This window comes from Cygnus olor, chromosome 25 (assembly GCF_009769625.2).
Source record: "Cygnus olor isolate bCygOlo1 chromosome 25, bCygOlo1.pri.v2, whole genome shotgun sequence".
Taxonomy (NCBI): Eukaryota; Metazoa; Chordata; class Aves; order Anseriformes; family Anatidae; genus Cygnus; species Cygnus olor.
The window spans coordinates 1673767-1695406 of NC_049193.1; the positions used below are offsets into that span (position 1 = coordinate 1673767).

The following is a 21640-nucleotide window of genomic DNA, read 5'->3' on the forward strand; positions in this document are numbered from 1 at the left end:
TCGGGAAGAAACGGTCTGTGTGCGTTTATCATGCAGCATTGGCCTGTTTGAGATGCGGAGATGGGTTAGATGGGCTGCTCATCGCAACTAGTGAGTCAGTTGCTACTATGCCCTTGTACGTAGGTTTTTAAGCTGTGGTTACTGCCTCCCCTGTGAGCAATTTGCACAATAATGTGGTGTCTTCATTACTGACCTTTTAAATTAAAAGTGAATGGTAAAATGTTAGATTATGAGAGCTTATCATATATGTAGACATCAGGTATATCCAGTACTGGGGCAGTATTAAGGCAATTAAGTTGAGAGTAAAAATAAAGATGAACACCACTACTAAATCTGTTGGTGACCTGTTTACTGTATGATTAGGAAAACCAACTTTTTTAAAATTAGAATGTTTCACACTTTTTTTTTTCTGTAGGGCAGTACTGATTTGAAGCTAGGGTGATCAACAAACAGCTCTTGGCAGGATCAGAAGGATATGATATGAACTGTTACGATACACACAAGGTACATCCTGTGCAGGAAATACAAGGGAAAAACCAAAGGTATTTTTAAAATCGTTATAATTTATTTTCCACAAGTAGCAAAATACAGTCAGTTTTCAGACATAAGTAGAGAATCTCAAGTTAGGATCTTAGGTCAATGTTAATATGTTTCATCAAGTGGCAGACTTATTCTCTCTGTTAAACTTTAAGATGAGCCATGCACTCTGAAGTCACTGCTGTCTTGTTGAGGAGGCACCAGATGCAGCTGTCCCAGATGCTGCTTTAGTTTCTCATTCTTGTAAAGGCAGCTGCACGTTTTCCTATTTAGAATACATCTGGTTGACAAAAACCTAGAAAATTCTCAGCATGTAGAAGGGGAATGGCTTTTATTAAACAGGAGACGGGTACAATTGCATTTTCTGTTGGAACAGTTTTCCTTGCTAGAATAATTTAGGTGAGTGTATTTTTTATAAAAAGGTTCAGTTAAAGCAGTGTATTTTCAGGGTACATTCATGTACATATTATCTTTTTTTATGAAAAGCAGCTTTACATATATGAATACACATCAAGAGTATACTGTTACTGATGAAGAAAACTAAAAAGACTCTGTATTATAGTTATTCCTTACTCTGGCAAACTTCTTATTAGCCAAGGGCCTTGTCTGTGCAAGGACTAGAGGGGAAAAACAAGAACAAAAGACTATTCAGTGTGTCAGTCTTAACCCTCCCCTTTTATATGACAGAGAAGCAGCACTCATCATATGTATAACATGGCCATTATAAAAGAAAATGCTTGAAACAACTGGATGGGATTGTCACTCAACATAGGTAACTCGGAGCAGAATGAATCTGAGCTCATGGCGAAATCCCACACCCCTGAGCCAAAGGGCTTAGGAAGGAGAATTTCTTTAATGATCGGCAGACAGCTGTATAAATGGCAGCGTTATCTCAAAACCAGCTAATTGAATTCTCTCTTTGAAGGTTGATTTTATTCTTGTTTCTCTAGAACAAAATCTCTGGGTTTTGACCTATGATCCAGAAAGTTCCCTGCATGTCTCCTAATGGTTCCATGAGTAGTATTGAAAGAAGTGTGTCTGTTTAGTAGGCATATATTTTGCTCTGCATGGCTCTGTATGTCCACTGGAATGTGCCTTACAGGTTTCCCAAATCAAAACTGTTCAACTGCTGCTCTGGAAGGTGAGCATGGTATGTCCACTGAGTTAGGTTCCTGCCCAGCACCAAGAGCAGTTCATGGCCAAGACCTTTTGCCATTGATGTCTGGCTCTGGGGAGAGCTGTGTGCTATGGGGATTAGAGTGTGCTAGTCAATAACAGATGCACAAACAATTGCAGCAACTCCTCCCCAGTTGAGGATGTTGAGGATCCCCAGATGTCCTGCAACAGCAGTTCCCAGGGTATTCATCTGTCGGTAGGAATCTTCATTCTTCTAGTAAATGCATCAACTGGCGTAACATTCAGGGTTTCTTTTCAAGGTCTTGTTTTACATGACAATAATCTGTTGTTCAGCTGCCATGTTCCTTTCAAGTACATGACCCTGGCAGTAATCTTCAATGCTGTGACTGTCCTTTGCATTAAATCAAACTGCAGTCAATGGCTTCTTTATTAGAAGTGACAGTATGAATGCAAAACACATTTTCAGTAGCTTATAAGTGAAATACGTATCTGACTTGTAAAAAGACAGCTGCAAAAGTCCTTCTAGAAAGACACACTGGTTGGGAAGGGAGAAGAAAACCCACATTTGTGTTTTTTATCTCTTGAGGTCAGCAAGCAACAGCACAGAAAGCCCCCACACGTATGTGAAAATCAGCAGACTGCGTCCACAGGAGCTGATAAAGCTAGATATAAGTGAGCTTCAGATACTGGCAAATAGCAGTGGTTGGACCATGGGCACAACTGTATCCTGAATTTAAGTCTTGCCTTAAGAAACGGATACAAACTTGTCCTGGGCTAGAATCTGTAAAATGCTGAGCATTCCTGCACCAGTCTGCCAAAACACATGCTTTAATATCAACGATGTGAGTAAAGACTTGCTCATCATGTCAGTAGTAAGGATGACATTTGGACAGGCTGAATGGCTAGGTGGTAAAAAATAATGTTTTGAGTACCTGTCTGGATTGGTGCAGAAGTATCTGTTTCTTAGTTCAAGTTTGTACCCTCGGTGGCTGGGGAGGCACCAGTTACTTGGTTCTTGTAAATTGTCTTTGTGCAAGAAGTTTGAATCTAAACTTTGCTAGCTACCCCTGCGTCAGCCCTTGTGCAGGCGGATGTCTTTTCAGAAGCTGAAGGAGGCTTTATTGCTAAAGTGAAGCAGCTTTTCTGAAGAATACAAGTCAATGTTGGGATGCAATAACTTTTGCTCCTTAGGATGCACCTTCCTTATAGGTGAAACACCAGATATCGTTGCTACAGGTAAAAGCGAAGTGGCTGTTCTTTTCCTGACAAACTTGAGATGCCACAATCGTATGCATAGCTATTGAAATTATGCATATCGTACCAAATACGGATTTGGTATCAGTTAAGCAGATTTCTCACTTTTCATAGGGAAGGCAGAGCTGAGAGTTGCATGCTAGGACACTTCACAGCTTATATTGCATATTGTGTTATGCTTGGAGGCTGAGTCCTTTGGTGCTGTTTTGTCTTGAATGCTGAATCAGTGCAATGGGCATCATTTTTGTATTTATGGAGAGTAAAAGGTGGTCTTATTAAATGCAACGTTCAAAGCAAGGACAGTGCTCTTGGAAGTTCAGCTCTAAAACAAGCAGTTCTGTTGCATGTGTCTGTCTCTCTTGCTGTTTGTTGCTTTTAAGGAAAATGTTCTATTTTGAGCATTTCTGATTTAGACTAGGAAAGACTAAAATAAAGGTGAAATGGCATGATAAATTCAAGACTCACTGGTCTCCCTTTCCCTTGCTTTACTATTAGTCATAGCTTTATCAAAGTCTCTCCATCCACAGGAGTACTGGATAGCAATGATCACTGAGGGGAATACAGGGAGGTTCCTTGGTTTTCCTCTTACAGCTGCCTTTCCTAAAGTAGTGGCAGGTCTTCCTCTATCAGTAATTCAAAATAGAAGCAGTGTACAAAACCACGCCAGCCTTCAGCTTGGTTAAAGCCTCCCTGTAGCTCTCCTCATGGGGAGAAGGTGGTGGTTGTCTCTGTCTCCATGGCAAAGGAAAACCTCTTGCTCTCACGGCAGGCAGACAGCTGCCAGAGGCGCTTCTGGCTCAGGCAGCCCAGCTCCTTCAGAAGCTTGAAGAGGTCATTGCGGAACTTGACGCCAATGAAGGCGTAGAGGAAGGGATTGAGGCAGCATCGGAAGCAGGCCAGTGTGTAGGTCACATCATCTGCCATGTCGAGCTTCTTGCTCTCCTCACATGAGGTGGTGTGGTTGAAGGCTGAAATGGTCTTGGCCAGCATGACGCCGTTGTAGGGCAGCTGGAAGACAATGAAGACGATAACCACGGCAATGATCACCTTGATGGCTTTGTTCTTCTCAAAGTTGCGGGCCTGGAGTAATGTTTTGATAATGATGAGGTAGCAGACAGACATGACCACCAGGGGAAATAAAAAGCCAAAAACCATTTGGGATACTTTGATGCCAGTGTTGAAAGTCTGCAGGTCGTTAGCAATGATGGAGCAGCGGGGATGGTTGTCTGGGTTATTCACACCGCTGTGAACCAGCTCAGGGATTGAGAGGATGAAGGCCAGAAGCCAGATTACAACGCATGTTATCTTGCTAATGAATATCATCTGGGGACGGAAGCGGTGGGCTGAGGCAGCCTGAACAATGGCAAAGTACCTGTCGATGCTGATGGACAGGAGGAGCAGCATCCCGCTGAAGAAACTCATTTTGCAGATGCAATAGACTGCTTTGCAGGCGGATTCCCCAAAACACCAGTACGTGGCTGCACTTGTGGCCCAAAACGGGAGGGTGAGCAGGAAGAGGATGTCTGCCAGGGCCAGGTTCAGCAAGTAGATGTCCGTCATGGTCTTCAGCCTCTTGAAGTAGATGTAGGTGACCATGACCAGCCCGTTCCCCAGCAGCCCCGTGAAGCAGATGAGGGAGTACATGGCTGGGAGGAAGGCAGCGCGGAAGTTACGGACTTCTTCCTTCTCACACACGGTCTCAAACATGGTGTAGTCGATGGTGGTGTTGGAGTCATAGTCATCGGTGACGTTGTTCCCAGAACAGAACTAGAACAGAGAAAGGGGGGAAAAAAGGCGCATTGAGACAGGTACTGTGGGTGCACGGCTGCTGCCCTGCTGCAGGTGGTGTCAGGCCGAGGGCCTGATGCCGGTCGATAAAGCAGCAGGAGTGCCCAGCCACGGCCAGCAGAGAAGTCCCAGGGAGTTCCCTTGGTGAATTGAGTTGGCAGGGTCTCATGGCTGAGAGCTTTCTGGGTAAGTATGTAGGGCTTGCGGTTTTTTGGGAGCTCGTTGTGGGAATTCAGTGAGAAATGTTAGCGCTCAGCCAAAACAACACCTGAGAACATTCAAATGCGTGGCTGTTTTCCAGAATGTTTCGGGACCCAAATGCAGCTGTACGTACATGGTTGTCAGGTAAAATAGAAAAAATAACACATCCTTTGGTGTTCTTTCAACAGGGACAAAATTTCCTCTTGACCCAGTCTACTCATTAGGTGTTCTCTAAGTTCAGTTTCACCTCTCTTCCCCATCTGAGATAGTCCTGGTGCTCACACACACTTCTCACTTGTGAAAGTGCTACAAGAGGGGTGCAACTGTTGGTTTTGTAACCAGCAGCAACCTGGCACCGTGAGCACCAGTGTTCTCATGGGCTTCCTTGTCCTCCTGCCTTCTCCTCCCTCCCTCCCAGCTAGGGGTGAGCCTGCAAAATAGTTAACCCAGTGGTGTGAACAAAGGGCTCTGTGGGAAGATAAAGCCGGAGCCTCCCTAGGCTGGTTTTTTTTTTTCTGCTAAATTAATAGAGGTGTCAATGAAACTGTGAGGAAACACGGCGAGTGAAGCAGGAAATTGTTACCGTGCTGACACGGACGAGTTGCTGGTGTCTCATTCACAGGCCCCTGCCCCTGATTTAAGCTCTGATTATTCTCGTTTCATCTTCCTACACTGACATAATCTACAGGGCAGGCTGAGCTTGTGGTATCTCTGCCCTGCTTTTTTTGAGACTTATTAGTCTCCAGTACCTTCTCTCCATTGCAGGGAGATGAAAGGTTTCCCCTGGATACCTCTGCATGTTATCACTGAATATCTCAGCACACTCTCCATCTCAGGTAGGCTTGGCTTTTACCACATCCTGCGTGCTATCTGGAGGCATGCCACCAGAAGTGAAAGGGAAAAGAAGCAGGCTGCAAAACCCTCCCTGCCTTGCTGAGCCTCTCAGAGAGCCCAGGCTGGGGACCATGGCGTGGTTGAGGCTGCTCCTGTGGTTGCAGGAGCGTGAGTGCTGGGGGCCAGGCCCGTGGTTCAGGAGCAGGTCACAGCAGAGCTCGGTGCTTGGGCTTCTTCCTGCTTCAGATTTACTCTGAGCAGGAATAGGCAGAAGAAGATGAATGTCACATTCGAGGCAGCTGCACTCTTCCTCCTTGGGCATGTCAGCTCTTCAGTACTTAGAGCAGGTAAAGCCCAGCACTGTGAGCAGGTACTTCTAAAGAGCACCAGGCTGACTTTTCACAAGTGCTCTTCATGTGATATTTTTATCTTTCCTGAAAATGCTCACGTTGTTGCAATAATGGAAACTGGTTCTAACAGAAAACACCACCTTAGAATCGGTCTATGTAGTTGTCTCTGTTCGTTCTTTGTTTGCATTTCTTTTGTTTGTTTTTCTTCATGCTTTAGCAATGCTCTCTGCTTTCTCACCACCCGCCTCCAAAGGTGCTGGGCTCTGATCATGAGCAGCCCTGTCCCCTACGGATCTCTCCAGGCTGTGGGTGGCTGCTGTTTTGCGTGTCAAAGTTTTCGAGATCTCTCTTTACCCACAACACAAATGCGGCTGGATTTCAACAACATTGTTTTCAACATCTTACCTGAAAAATTAGAGGAAGGCTGAAAACAAGGGTGACCTTTAACTGTTTACCTATAGAAGAAGGAGACACTGTGTTAGTATCAGCACTTAAGTAGGGATTTCCACACGATGCTTGTTTTGAAAAAGCAGTGGTAGCATACTTGACTGCGGCATTCTCAACCCTGCAAAGCTCTCCACAGCTGCATAAACAAAAAAGCGATGAAGATGCTAACAGGATAGCCCAGGGTCATATAACAAGTTACTGTCAAGCATAGATTAAGTCTCAGAAATCCGGCCCCTCCAGTCTCATCTATAAAGGCTTGATAACAAAAGACAGTTAACTCACACGTAGTGTAACAATTTGTATTTTAGACTTTTTTCCTCAGTCAGTTGTCGTTTCCTCCCCCTCCAGCTTCATGCTTCTGCAAGGCACAATCAGCAGCCAGTCTCCTGTGCTGCCATCTGAGCTGAGGGTGTAGCATACCCAAGACACGTAAAAACATACAGCTGTGAGTGCAATAAATTTGGCCCAGCTGTTCCCTGACAGAGAGGTGACTGGACTGCAGAACAGGAAAGCTCGACTCCCTGCAGGGATATACATAACTGAAGCTGGCTGAAATTTATTGCTTGTCTAAATGTCAGAGCTGGCTTGTGCTGCCTTTGGATGTGGAGACACAGCACGCTGACAGCTGGGGGAAAAAATTAAATTCGGAGCCAGATGTGATAATGGTGAGAGCAATCTCAGACAAACAGCTCTTCCTGCTGTGGTTAGCAGAGACAGAGAGGCCAGTGAAAGCTTTCTCTTCTCTCTATTTAAAGCACATGCCAGCATCTACCCCAGGCAGTTGTGACTGAAAGTTGCCCAAGCTAGAAGGTGATGTGGCAGCTGTGAAAAAGCCCTCACTCTCTGCTCTGGCCTGAGCAGAACGTGTCCCTCCTTGAGGAGAGTTGGCATCTGCTGTTCTGAGCATCGTGCTCGTGATTCCCCCCAGAGAAGTGGTCACAGCACCGAGCCTGACGGAGCTAAAGAGGCGTTTGGACAGTGCTCAGAAATAATGGTTTGATTTTTGTGTGGTCCTGGGTGGAGCCAGGAACTGGACTCGATGATCTTTGTGAGTCCCTTCCAAGTCAGGATGTTCTGTGATCCTGTGCTGCTCATGCTAAGATGTCCTCTCTCGGCAGCAGCTAGTTCCCTTCACAGCAGACCCCTGCTTTCCCACGGATGATCTGGTCCAGGAGTGCTGAGCAAGGCTGGGGCAGAGGCAGGAGATCCCTTTGGCTTTTGGCTGCCTGTTTCTTCTAATGAGCATGCCTTCCTCCTACAGATAAGCCTGTTTGTTCATAAATTTCACTGAATCCTTTGCCCTTCTGGTGTTCAGCAGCCTGTTGTACGCAGCTCTGTTCTGGATTGCTGCCTGCTGTTTTTTTGCAGAGCTCCTTTGTTCGGGTACTGAACTGGACTAGGAGAATGAATTTCCACTACTTCAGGTAACTGCCCACCATGAAAGCATCATAAAACAGCAATAGTTACATCAGTATCTGTGATTGCAGGTGTTTAATTACATGTGAGAGGCAATACATGGGTGAAATGTGCAAAAACTTGTATTTCTCATTCCCTGGGGCCTGTGCGTGAGCTTCCCACTAGGCCTCGTAGAAGTTTGTGCCTTGTCATCCTCCTCCCCACCTCTTAAATTCTTCATTTATCCTCGTGCTCCTGGGTGCTTAGTTATGTTACTAGACCCCTCACCTCTGAATCCTCCTGAGGGAATCTGAAACATGTAGAAGTGCCTCATTAGTGCAGGAGGAGAGTATGTCAAGGTAGCTTGGCCAAGATTAGGCTTGAGGTGAAAGGAGGAGGCCTGGCTAAATGCTTCTGTCTGTGTAGTTTCTGTCTGTCCAATGTCTTGCGGTCTGACCAGTCCCAGACTGCAGGAAGAGCTTCAGTGAGCACCTGATATAGCCATCTCTCCCTTAAAGATGCTTATCGAACTTTTGCGTATCACACACAGGAAATGCACCAAAAGCCCAAACCACTTAAATTTACCCAGCACGTTAAAGCAAGCCTAAGATGTAGTTGCCTTCCCCCCCTGGGATACTGGCATGGGGTCCCTGACCACTGCAAAAAAAAACACCCATTGGAGCGTAAATGATCTGTCCCAGTGTATTATTAGCCTGGTTTCCTAGGGACTCCTGCAGGCTGTGTTTATGCCTGCCTGTGTCTACTGATTGTTACCCCTACTGGCCACTGTCAACCCCATTTGTCGGGGGCTGAGGCCTCAAAGATAGTTAACTCCTAATTAACTAAGAATTTGTATAAAAAGGAGGCAGAGGAGAGCCACTCTGAGTCCCCACAGAAGGACACCAACTTAAATCATACCATGCCGTTTTTCCACACGAAGAGCACAACCACGGTGCCTCCTAGTGCCAGGCTGGTGCACCAGCACGGCCATCCCCAGGCTCTTGCCCTCCAAGTGCAATACTATTTTCTTCTGTTGGTTGTTGCATCTTCCTTCACCTCCCAGGGCCAGTCCAGCCCCTGCTTAAACTGAAAAATCCTGAATGCCTAGCAGCAGTGAGGTGTTTTTTAAGCACACTTTGAAGTGTCTAACGAAACGGGACTGATAACAAAGTGACTCAACTAACGATTCTGAAACAGTTCAGCTAAGTATCATTCCTTTGAAGAACTTCACAATCGTTTTTTCCCTCGGTTTCTGTTTTAGGTATCTTAAATGTCAAACTATTTTCAATATAAAAAAGAGCTTGCACCGTTCCTTCCTCTCTTTCTGTCCCACCACCTCAGCTTACGCATTTGCAGAGGCACAACTGGTGATGCAGTTCAGCCTCGTGGTCTCCCGCACTACTTTGTCGAGCGGGTCCCTGAGTCACTGGTTTCAGGTCAACTGGACGAAACTCACTTCTTGCTGCAGTGCTCTTAGGAGTCTGGCGTGGTGGGGGAAGGGAGAGGGGAGCAGAAGCAAACGGGTTGCAGAGAGGAAACGAGACCCGCTTTGGTGTTAAATGGGCAATTTTAGGTAGCTTTACTTTTTCTTGCCTCTGGCAGTTCTCGGCTGCGGGTATTTTCGTAAAGTTTCGTTCCTCAAAATATTAAGAAAAAACCCTCTCAAAAGTCCCCGCAAACAGTTGAACTAACAATCTTAGTTACAAAAAGACAACAACAAAAAAAATACAGTTAATGAGTCAACGCATGCTGTAAAGCCCTGAGTAAGCCCCCAGCCCTGGTGATGCACTGCTTTGCTGCACTTCTCAAAAGCACGCTCCCATCCTGGGAAAACACGGTGGAAAGGAGAACTGCTTAGTGCAAGAGAAAGAGGGAAGGGGTTCTGCTCTCTGGGAATATCCCAGCACAGCTTTTGTCAGATGAACGGTGAGATGACTTCCACCAGCTCACCCCTATGAAAGGTGGCAGCAGTTTTGAAAGCTGCTTAAAACTGCCCTGTGTCTGCACCTCTTCGCTCACAGATGGACATGTGCAGCTGCTGATGGCAGTGCTTGGAGAGATCAGGCAGCAGCAAGTCACATTTGGAAATCTTGGTCCATGGAGTAAGCACAAGGACTGGGATTCATCTTACTTTCTTCTAGCCATCAGCATCTGCTTAATTGCTTTGGTTCCCTTGATAGCAAAGGGAATGAAAACGCTTTTAAGGCAGTTGTGGTGCAGTTCATTTCATGCTGTGGCAGAAGCGTGGGCTTGTAGGTTTGGACAGATGAATCCCATGCAGTTTATCTGAATCTCCTTCAGCATCAGGAGCCAATCTTAAGCAAGATAAAATAAGCAGTAGTAGCAGCAAATCCCCACAGATATGCCCAGAATTAGAGATTTAAGCATGGAATTAGGAAAAAAGGGGAATGATTGCTAAGTAACAGCAGAAGAACTTCTGACAGCAAGAAGGATTTGGTGGAAAGTCTCCCCAGAGGTGGAGGGAGGAGCGGAAACACAACCAAGTAGGATATTTAAAACTGGACAAACAATCCTGCAGTGGGAATCACTGGGGCTCGTGCTGCACAAGGGACTCCCTCTTGTTCTGCAAGTCAGCTCTTCCCGAACAGATTTGGCTCTAACTGTGGGGAAGCAGCTGCTCGCCTCTGTTGATGCTGAGGGATGTGCAAAGTGAAAAGCAAGAGTCAGAAATGCTTTTGTGAGTACTACAAAGCAGAGCAAACCTGCTCTGGTTGTTTATTTTTGATGTTGGCCAGGACTGCAAAGTAAAAGTTTGAGTCTCGAGTATCTTAGCACACGTGTAGGCAGTGAGTAACGCACTACTGATAGCTGTACCCATACACCAGTTTCTGGTGCCTCTTCACCATCAGTATGGTAGGCTTTTGGGGAAAGAACCGGATATTTCTGAGAAGAATTAATCATACTTAAATAATATAATGACTTTTGGCAGTTAACAGCTCAGTGCCTGCTCCCCCCTCCTTTCCCCTGTGTTTCTCACAACTGACAAAGGAAAGATGAGCATTTTCACTGCTGAAATGAGCGTAACAGAACTACTTCTATTTCCTACATTCATACATTTGTGTTGGAGAAGTTGGTTATCTGTCTCCACCTCCTTTAGGAAATAGTGAATCAAAAGGCAAGATAAACAGAGATAAGCAAATTTTAAAAAGTCGTCAGGTGAGCCAATCTTCTTTCCTATACAACTGTCTAACAGCAATGCTGTTCATATTCCAACGCTGATAAACATTTCTTTAGGACCGTCCCTTTGAAACACAATAGTAGGAAAGAAAACCTGAAGCATGAAAATTGCCATACTCTTATCAGGTTCTCACTAGTCCTTTTTCTTTTTTTCTGCCATAGATAGCCTTTACCAATTAACTAAGGTCAGACTAACAGCTGTCCCCCACTAAACAGGAAACCTACAACACAACTTCATGGTGTTACATGGGCCAAAAGTTTAAACGAGATCACGAAGAGTGATTTATGGCCAACAGCTCCAGTTGGGTTATGACACATTGGTTTGTATGCAGCCTCTGGGTCAGGAATTTCCTAAACCACTGATTGCTAGAAGCTCTGAGGATGCATCCATGAGAAGACTCCCTCTGCCCATTCCCTGCTCCTGCCTCACGGATCCCGTGGGGCCCAGTACCCTGTTTTGCACCAAGCAGGAGCATAGTGCACCCCCCAGCTGCGTTTCGTCCCTGTTGAGAGACCTGAGCTCCCCTACCTAACTCAGCACAGGCTTAGCTCCAGCTGCACTGTTTGTTGCTTTACATTTGGATACTGCAAGTGGAACCCCCTCTGCTTAATCCAGAGATCACTGCAGACCTTCCAAGAGGAGAAATCGCTGCCTGGAAGATGAGGAATAGTTTGGGGGCTGAAACGCCAGACAAAGATACCAGAAGTGGTTATTTTCCCTGACTGTATGAGGCCAGTTCTCTCTGTGATATTGCATGAGTTAAAGTTCTGCATCTCCATTTCACAACTTCTTCAGAAAATGAGGAGTCCAATGCTCCTTATTCTTGTGCTGTAGCCTAAGGCACATGCAGGGAATTGGGCACTCAAATCTCAGCATTCACAGGCTGTCTAGTTGTGTCTGCAGTGCTTGACACAGGACATCTGCACCTGCCTTCATACTGCTTGCTGCAGTGTTGAAATGCATAGGGAATCCTCTCACATCCCAATTAATTCAAAGCTTTGATTTGAAAATATCCAAGAAGAAAGGCAGACCCCTCCCATTCCGTATTATGGCAAAGGACGATTCATCACATCTGGAATAGGGCTTTACTGGAATGGACTCCGTGGCTACCATCCCATCCCTCTCACCATCCTTATTACAACTCTGACCACGTTGCCTGGCATAGGGAGGTATTAGTTGTGTTATAAACCCATTTTGGTTAATCTGGTTTAATGTGCCCTCATGAGGTATTACTACATTTGTCCCTCTTCCCTGCACCTCCCTCATTCACCCTGGAATTAGTGTTTGCAAATATGAAAGCCAAAAAAACAAAAAAAGGAATAAATCATACAGTCTTAAAGAGCTTGTATCTCATCTCCACATCTCTGACCCACAGTGTGTTTGCCTCCTACAGCCCACCACCCACTCATGCTCTGTGAAGTCAGTGCCTGTGGAGCACTGGATGTGAAGTGACAATAACAAATAACAAAATGTTTAAAACTTTCTGCAAGAGACAGAAACAAGTCTTGTGCCTCCTGGGCTAATGGGGATGGCATGTGCCAAAGAGCTGATGCTTCTCGCTTATCGCTCTGCTCTGTGTGCTTGGTGGTGGAGCACTCCATTGGAATGCAGACCTGACAAGTACCCCAGCTCAGGGCTGCTCCAGCAAAGCCACAGTTTTTAGAGCAGTTCAAAGTTTTGTGGCTGCAGTGAAGATATTCATTTATAGACAGTTTGCCTAAGATTGGACAAGTTTAGCCAAGAATAAACTCTCAATCCCTTAATTTATTCATGGAATTAAAATATTACCAAGGAGATGGCAGTTTCTTTTTATATAAAGGAACATGAAAAAAGATAGGAATGATGAGAAGAGCTCACTTGCTTTGGGTCAGAGAAGCCCCCTCGAAATTCCCTCCAAGCCTTTTTTTTTTAATGTTTCTGAAGTAATTGACTTGAGTTTGCTGAGCCTGTGAAAAAGATAGTTTTGAGTAGTTCTTTTTTGTTCATAGTACACGAGAGGAAGAATAAAACTTTTTGTATTAATTACTCTGTTAAAAGTGCTTCATCCGTGTGTCATAGCGCACAAAATTTGGGCATTGTCCTTATTACTAAGACTGAAGGCAAAGCCGGAGGCTGCAGAAGGGGTACTCACCACTGTCCATGGTCTTGTTTCAAACAGAAACGAAGTCACAAGGTTAGCGAGAGCATCGTACGTCCCAGCGCAGCCTCGGCGTGCAGCAGCTCCTGCTAGAGACCCTCTTTGGGTAGCTCTGCCTTTTATACTTCCTGCGGCTCTGCAAGAAGCTAGTGACGTGCCCTGCTGTCACTGACATTTAGAAGACCCTCCTCCTTCTCCTTGAGCTCTCACCAGCAGAGGAAAGTTGTGCTCCCTTCAGTCACTCGATGTGTTCAGGTGCTTCCTCAGTGCCTCCAGCTGAGGGCTGTGCACGCACACATGTGCACACACACTTTTTACTGAGAACTCAGTAAAATGAAGCAGACTCTGCTTTTACACTTGAATATGAGAATTTGTGGTAAGTGGACAAGAGGAAAGAGTCTCCTTTACTGTTCTCTCCCCCCAAATAGATCGTGTATCATCCGTCAGAGCTCGATGCTGTAGGAAAGGGGGAAGTTTCCATCTTCTCTGCTAGACCCTTCCTAGGGAAGGTGCTCACCTACCGTGTAACAAATCTCAGCATGCAGGACTGCTAGCAGCAGGCACCCCTTCTCCCATCTCTCACATGCTTTCAGCACCCATTCTAGACAATCAACAGCTCCCAAGCAAGTGGACTTCCCCACCTCTTTCTGCTTTTTGGTGTTTTTGCGCTACCATCTGCTAAGTATCAGCACACACCATCTTCCTCAAAAAGGTTTTGCACATTTGTTGTCCTGTGCCTTCCCCAGCATCACGTTACTGCAGAAGTTTCAGACCTCAGCGTACAGCCCTGGCAGTTCTGGTCCCTGCCTTGACAGGGGGTTGATTTGTCTATTCCTCTTCATAAACAGATCATCTTCAGTATCAATCAGTGGCTTTTGGTTTGTGGCTGTCCAAGGTGGATGCCTGTTCTCGGAACTGATTCTTCTAACAGGTAGAAGCATAACCAGAAAAGTAGAAAAAGGAAACCCTATTGTACCTACGTTACCTCTTGACTGATCTAGAGATAATGTTTACTCTACATCAGACAAATAATTGTGTAATTGGGTAGCTATCATAAGATGCATCTGTGCTGGGCAGCCAGTGTCTGGCTCTTGTGAATGCCTGTCCTTTTCAAGATAATCTGATCATTATATAGGATGTGTATTACAAGGAGCAGATGAGTTGCATTAGGTGAATTGATTGGTTACATCAACACCAGCACTTCAGCATTAATGCTCATGTAACTTCCCACAGCAGAATCCTGCTCTCTGCAGGTACCCTTAGCCAGCATCCAAGCTGGAATTGTTTAGTGAAGGATTCTTCTCCTAAATATTAAAACACCATGACCCCTGGAATTCTGGCAGTCTCTGGAGAGCTGATTTGATTTTCTCTAGCATAGTTTAGCACCACAAGATCCGAAGATTGTGTTTAAAATACTGTGGGATGTACGTATATTAAGATAATGTAATGGTTAATCAGAGCTAAAACAGGACTTGATTAGAATCTGAGTGCATAAAAATTTGACTCTGCTCCTAAAACTGCTGATCATTTACTGCCTTGCCTTTAACTAACTACTTCAACTTGAAGCAGAACCTGCCACTTCCCAGCTTTCAGTCCCAAATTAAATATATCTGAAGTAATTGATCCTGTGGGTGGTCTCTGAACATACCCAGACATCCTTCTGCAGTTCAGTCCCCCTAAAACATAGTACCAGCCCAGCTTTCACTTAAATACCTTCTCAGTGTTTCCCTCTTAGGAAGCCAGTGCCACTGTGGTCCTGATTCTGTTTTGGGGTCCTTAACATGCCCTCCACACCGTGCAGGATGCTGGGTCCCCACAGCCTCGCCCAAGGTCAGGTACCTGAAGACCAGCAACACTTATTTGGCTTTACAGAAGGTGACCTGCACTTTCCTTAGCTCTGTCTAAGCATGCTTCACTGGCTTTTCAATACGCTTGCTTTTGACTTATCTCTGTAGGCAGGTGCATTTCACATCTCTGTGACTATTTATTGCTCTATTTTCCTTTTGTTCATCAGTTATCCAAGCAGGTACGCTGCTTTTGAGAGTTATGTCTTCTAACCACTTCCGCCAAGAAGGATGAGAGATGAAAGGCTTCTCTCAGGTACAGGCAGAATACTAAGAAATGGTGGGTGTAAAGCCTTTAAACAGTCTCAGTGCTGTCTGTGGGAGTGGTGGTTGTGTAAAGATAGAGACGATCATCTAGATTTACTCTACTTACACAGCTATACGAGAGGGGAACCAGGCTGTCTTAGCAAACTTGCCTTCTGATCCACAGTGGCTGAAGCCGAATACAATAAGAAGGAGGCAGGCAGATGGCTTGCAGTTTGTTTTCTGTGCATATTCCCAGGCATTAGCTTCAAAGTTTTAGTATGTGCTAAGTTGTGTGTTGTCAGAGCCAGTTCGAGTAAATTGTTTTCTTTAAGACAGAACTGGAAAATTTTAAAATAAACAACTTGCTATGTCTTTATGACACTGAATCTTCTTGTACAGTCATGTTTTGTACCTAGGGAGTTCTCAAAGCATTTATTAAAGCTCTGCTTAATTTGACTGGGTATATTTGCAGTCTATTTCATGCCTTTGTGACTCTGTTTCTGACATATACCCTTTAATATGTGCGCCCCGTGAGCTATTTCTTACAAACATGTGATTCTGCTTGAACAAAGGTAATACTTCTCAGGGTCAGGCCCTCATCCATGCCCAGATAGTCACACTGTGCTATCTGCTCCCCAGAATATATTTGTTAAACTATATTTGATTAATTTGATCAACTAACTATTTAAAAACAAAAAACAAAATCAAAAGATAGTTAGGTGTTTTCAGTCTTATGTTAGGACCTAGATTGCTGTTGTCACCTCTGATGGAAAAAAAGTGGAAATTAGTAATAAAATTTGTCACCCAGGTCACAGTACTAGAACTACATTGAAATCGTTCATCAGTATGACTTCTCAAAAGAAAATGAAGTTCCTAATAAATTCCACAGGAAATTAGCTCAGAAGGAGATTTCATTTCAGGTTGGTTCCACATGAACCGAAACATTGAATTTGCTGAGCTGAATTGAAACATCACCTTGAATTTACCTGACATTAAATTGCAACTCCTTCTGCAAGGAAATCTCACGAGATATTAGCTCCTGTATTTCACACTTACATCCTGTTTATAAAACTGGTCTCCTTGCTGTCTCTCCTCTAACTACATCATATGAACAACTCAAGACCAAAAGGACCCCAGTGCCTCACAGAGCATGGTGCCTGGCCAGCACACAGTCTGTGCAGAGTAACAGGGGCATAGTATTAGAAAGCAGAACTCATAAGTTTTTACAACACTCAAAATTCATTCTGAAAAAAGCATAAAGCACATTTTTACATCCCCAGTTCAAAGCCTTCATGTATTTTTCATTAATCTGGTTTTAAGCGAATTGTAATAAAACCTGACTTGGTGACATCAGAATTTCTCAGCAGGTGGGACTCCATCCAGCTTCATCCAGCTCTGCCCGTGGCCGCACAGAATATCACCCACACCGTATTTCACGTTCTGGCTCACGGAGCTGCGCAAGAACTGCTGGCAATTCCAGGTAAGCAAACCAACACTACTATGGTCCACCTCCAGGCTGAGCATTAAAAGGTTTTGCATACTCAAACAAAGTATTACAGGTTGAATTCAGGTATTATAGGCCCCTTGCCAGCTGCTGACCTGTCCCTCTTCCCCCACACCCTGCCACGGGAAAAGACAGCATGGTGCACTGAATAAAATACACCAGCTTACTCCCCCTGCTCTCAGCTCTGTTGATCTGTTCTTTTGCTGATCTAAAGCACCAGGAGAGTTTCTCCCCATTGCTGTAGGAAGCCAGAGTCACCCAGGCAGAAGTTGGTGAGTTAAGGGTGAATGTTGCTCAAATGCCCACTTCCCAATAACATCCCTCTTACACTGAGTAGGGACCTTGACGTCTGTTTGTTCTGCTGCGCCCAGCAGTGCAAAACCAAGAGACCCGGGATCTCCCACCTCGTGTTTTGCCTCCTGCCCAAACAACTCTCTCAGCTCTCAAGCAACTGAGCTGACGTTCATGAGGCATGTGGGGAAAGTTCATGTGTTGAAGTCAGTAGGTTTACTCTGGGAAGGGCTTTGACACAGTTGTTCTTCAAGCAAACAAAATAGCAGAAGTGAAATTGTAAGTAAATTCCTGACATTAAGAGCAGTACCGAGCTGGGATTCATCACCGAGAGGAGTTCTTAGAGTGGTTTTAGGGGATGCCCTGAAAAAAAAAATATCTCATGATTATAATCTCACTATGAGGTTATTACCAGATTCTTATCCACCCAGCAGAGGAAGCAATCTGCACAGCAGGCAGACTCGTGTCAGGGACACACTGTTGCCCCTGCTGCCAGTTGGTCAGCCACAGGAGGGAAGGGCACATGCTTGGTGTCACTGGGAATTCACCTTCTTCACGCCTGCGTCAGGTCACGGTTGGTGGCATTTCTTTCCATGCAAGAAAAAAAAAAAACACATTTTGACCAGTTTGGCATCTGCTTTGCACTAAAGTAACTTCCTCACCTTGCAGTCAAGGAATTGAGCTGTGACAAGGCAAAAGTACCCAGAGACACAAGCAAAAGGGGAGAGGTGAAGTTGTCAGCAGCACAGACACCTCTGGCTGCTGCAGCTGAGGTGCAAAGAAAACGTAGGGTAGTCACTGCCCTATATGCTGCTGGTCCTAAACCCTGTAGGTCATTTCTGGGTGCCTTCCTGCAAGATCTGCTCCGTTTTGCTTGCCCACACTACGAGGTCCATTTTTGTATTTGGGGGCCTGCAATGAACAGACTTCTGGCCTGAAGTAACATGAAACAGAGACTGGTCATGCAAGAATGACAGGAGAGAAAAGGCAAAGAGACAAGAAATAGGAAGAAAACCCCCTGGGGCACTATAGGAAGATGCTAGGGAAGGGGCATGACCACTGGTTATGCCTGGGGGTTTCAAGCATTCGCTGTACTTTGTTCCCACTCCAATGTGCAAACTGCCAGTAAGTTCCTAAAGGATATTAAGCACTAGTGACCACTGAATTGTTCGGGGAGATAAAGAGACGTAAGAGAGGGTAGAGATGTAATTAGGCCTCCCAAAAGAACTGAAATGTCAGCTGGCCATACAGAAAGCATCCTTCCCAGGAGCCTGTGTCACCATGTTCGGAAGGCAGAAGATTTAACACCAGTCCCCTGCAGCCTTTGAAAGAAGACTGTGTATGGAAATGTGGAATAATCCTGCCAGTGGTTTCTCCAAGAAGAGCTCATCCAGTCTTCTGTCACAGATATCTGACATTCTTCATCCCTGGCGTTAAAAACAAACAAACAAAAACCCCCATGTGCTGATGTTTCACGTGGTTTGTCTTGTTACAGTCCCTCTACCTCATTTGGCTTTTTTTTTTTTTTTTAAACTCCAGAATTGGTGCCAGGTTTAAAATGGCTTTTTCTTGGCTTTTTCTTTTTTTTCCTAATAGAACTGAGTTGCAAAATGCAAGATGAAACTAGCTGTTTACAGAAATTCTAGACTTTTATAACTCAGAAGTGAAGCGGTATGTGATAATTTAACAACAAAATAAGACACCAGCCCAATAACTGCAAAACCACTTCAAAAAAAAAAAGCAAAGAAAAAAACTGAGGACTGTGAAAAAAAGCATCAAAGTGAAAGAAGGGAACCAAGAACAAAAACACTGAGAGAGAGACCTAAGCCAGAACCAGCATCCATGCTTTCAAGCATATAATCTTGCAGCTATCTCCATTTGGTTATCAGCAGCCCCTCCATAAAAACCCACCATCAATTACACTCTGCATGCATAGAACAGATTTCAAACCTAGGAATCAAAAGCACTTGATTAAGTATTTAAAACCTTGATACCCTGATCAACTGTTGCAAGGTCCTTCAAGGCACAAACAGTTATGGCTACAATCAGCCTAACGTGAAATGGATTTGCTCTGTGCCTGCCTGGGAGAATGGAGTGCAATTACAGCTCTTTTCCTCTCTCCAATACAATTAAATACTGCACTTCTGCAGTGTAGCAATCACAATTTATGTCCAAGCTGCCTAGAGGGCTTAAAGCTGATTTCTAGCCTCTGCCACGGTTGTACCAGCATCACGTACAATGTCCACACCTGTATTTCTCTGTCAGGTACAAAGTATGGGTCACTGAGGACAGGCAGCAGAGACAGGTTTGAGTCTAGGATTCCCCGTTCTCAGTCTCTAACCATTGAAGAACCATTTCTGACAGTGGTGGGCTTATTAAACACCATGCTTCCCTGTCCCCTTTCCGAACTGGAAGCAATTTAGCAGAAGTGGTGTCTTGTCTGTTATCTAAGTGCTGAATTACAGACGTGGGGCATCGCACCCAGTTCAGTAGAGAAGCAACCATGAGACGATGACAGCAGTCTGAAGATTGTTCCTGCTCAAGCTGAAATCCAAGACAGTGACAAAAACCACATTCTAGCTCACAGCAAATTTGCATCTGAGTGCAACGTGTATAAGGGACTGATGAGGGTGGTTTGCAGTCTGACGTGACTCCAAGCGCAGTAGATTACCAAAGGGAGAAACTGAGGTTGAGTGATGGCAGAAGGCTTCATCTGCTGCTCACAGGATGCTGCAAGTTACTCACACACAGCAGTCTTGCTGTAAAGTAAGGGCCCAGCTCTGTACTTTCAAATGCACTACAATTAAGTGACGACAAACCCAGATGTTTTCACTATTCCACCTACATCTCATGTCTGCAGCCCTGCTAGAACATGCTTGTTACTTTGCTTCGAGATCTTGCTCTTCCTCAGCAGAACAGGCAGGTCGTGGTACAAAGCACTGATGAGAACTTTCGCAGTTATTTAATGTTTGCACTTGGAAGTCCCTGAAACTGTTACTAAAAAACTTTATGCTTTGGACTGATTTTCAAATATTCTTTTGGTTTACAAGGTAATTGATAAGTTACTGTGCTTGAACTAAAGTGGATTCATTAAATTGCATTAAGCCCACATAAAGACAATTATATTCACAATTAAGGTGACCTTAATTCACATTGGAAGTTAAATCAGTGTAACTGTAAGTTACGTCTATTGACTAATTGAATCAACGATGGCAGAATTACTGAGCAGGATCATGTCAAGTTATCCAAGAACAAAATGGAATTTATGTCAGTATCTGTAGGAGAACAAGTCATCCTTGCAATAAGAGGATGCCTTTTTTTCATCTAAGTCCTTCCCAAGCAGCAGACGACACATGCTAGGCTGCAGGATTGTTAATAGGGCGTTTCCTTGTGATCAGCCCGTCCAAACCTTTTGCTGACGCTGAGGAAGCGTTTTTTTTCTCTTCACTTTGATCACATTTATCCAAGAGCAACTTAAAAGTGCCTATCTTTGAATTTCTGCAGACACGGAGAGGTTCAAAGTGCCAGTCCTTTCACGAAGCCAGTGCTGGAGGACTGAACCTCTCCCTTGACAGGTACCATCTAAAGCTTCAGCTACACAGCCCAGTAAAGGATTTCACTCCGTGTACTTGTGGGCTACCTTGTCTTTGAACAACCTTTCTCAAGGTCTCCCAAGGCATTCCTTTGTTACAGATGAAACATTTTTCATTACAGCTCTTTCTGGTTAGAAAATTAGAAAGAGATGGTAGATGCTAGTTTCTTTTTAATGGGTTTCATTTCTACTTGCCATAATCTATATAAAGCTCGAAACCCATAACTGCCACTCAGACACAAGCAGAAGCATGCAACTAAATTTGTTGCATGCATTATATTCTGTGTCAATATAACCAGCAGACTTACAAAGTGGAGAGAAGCTAAATCCACAGCCTAGGCAGTTGTGTTGGAAGCCCTGTCACAGTTCAATAAACCAACCAAAAAAAAAAAACCACAGAACAGTGTATCCTGAAATACCTACTGTTGCTTTAGGCCTGGCTGACACTTGCTAGATATTATACAAACTACAGTAAGAACTACTAGCAATTTGCAGCCAAGGGTAAGACTTTTTCCTCTTAATCCATCTCCAGGCAGAAAGGTCACAGGGAAGTTAAGGGAGACACCTGGTGGCAACGCTTGTTCTAGCTCATGTACTTCCACACACACATAATCAGCACCAGTTCTTTGGATCTGTAAGGAGTATTTTTCTCAATCCTCCAACTGTCAGCAGGACCAGTAACACCTAGAGTTAAAAGGACAGAAGAGAAGCAAGCAAAGGAGCAAAGGCAGTGCAGTTTTAATGGCGCTGTGTCAGCACAGGGTTTTTAGATTGATGGGCAATCTGAAGGCATTTGTTTTAAGTAACTTGATAAATTGGTTAGGAAAAAAAAAATCCAAAGTAGTTCCCCCTACCCCACTTTTTATTTTTTATTTTTTTAAGTA

At 44.6% G+C, this 21640-nt stretch overlaps 1 protein-coding gene and 1 long non-coding RNA gene across 5 annotated transcripts in view; one reads left to right on the forward strand and one right to left on the reverse strand.

The window, feature by feature from the left end:
* LOC121059790 overlaps nt 1-21640 on the forward strand; it is a 67023-nt gene that overhangs the window by 10132 nt on the left and 35251 nt on the right. For all 4 annotated transcript variants that reach the window (XR_005814627.1, XR_005814628.1, XR_005814625.1 and 1 more), the window contains 2 exons: nt 416-542; nt 16734-16849. This is a non-coding gene — a long non-coding RNA (uncharacterized LOC121059790). The remainder of the gene's footprint in view (nt 1-415; nt 543-16733; nt 16850-21640) is intronic.
* CCR7 (C-C motif chemokine receptor 7) lies at nt 364-16034 on the reverse strand. The gene is made up of 3 exons (XM_040536862.1): nt 13274-16034; nt 6507-6556; nt 364-4695 (listed from the first exon to the last, which is right to left on the reverse strand). The coding sequence occupies exons 1-3, from the start codon at nt 13281-13283 to the stop codon at nt 3631-3633; spliced, it is 1125 nt and encodes a 374-aa protein (XP_040392796.1). The 5' UTR covers nt 13284-16034; the 3' UTR covers nt 364-3630.

What these genes read in the sequence shown, in the direction of transcription:
- CCR7 (XM_040536862.1), bottom strand. An exon ending in GCCTTCCTCTAATTTTTCAG is followed by an intron (nt 4,696 to 6,506) that starts GTAAGATGTTGA and finishes TCTCTGTTCTAG; the next exon opens with TTCTGTTCTGGGAACAACGT.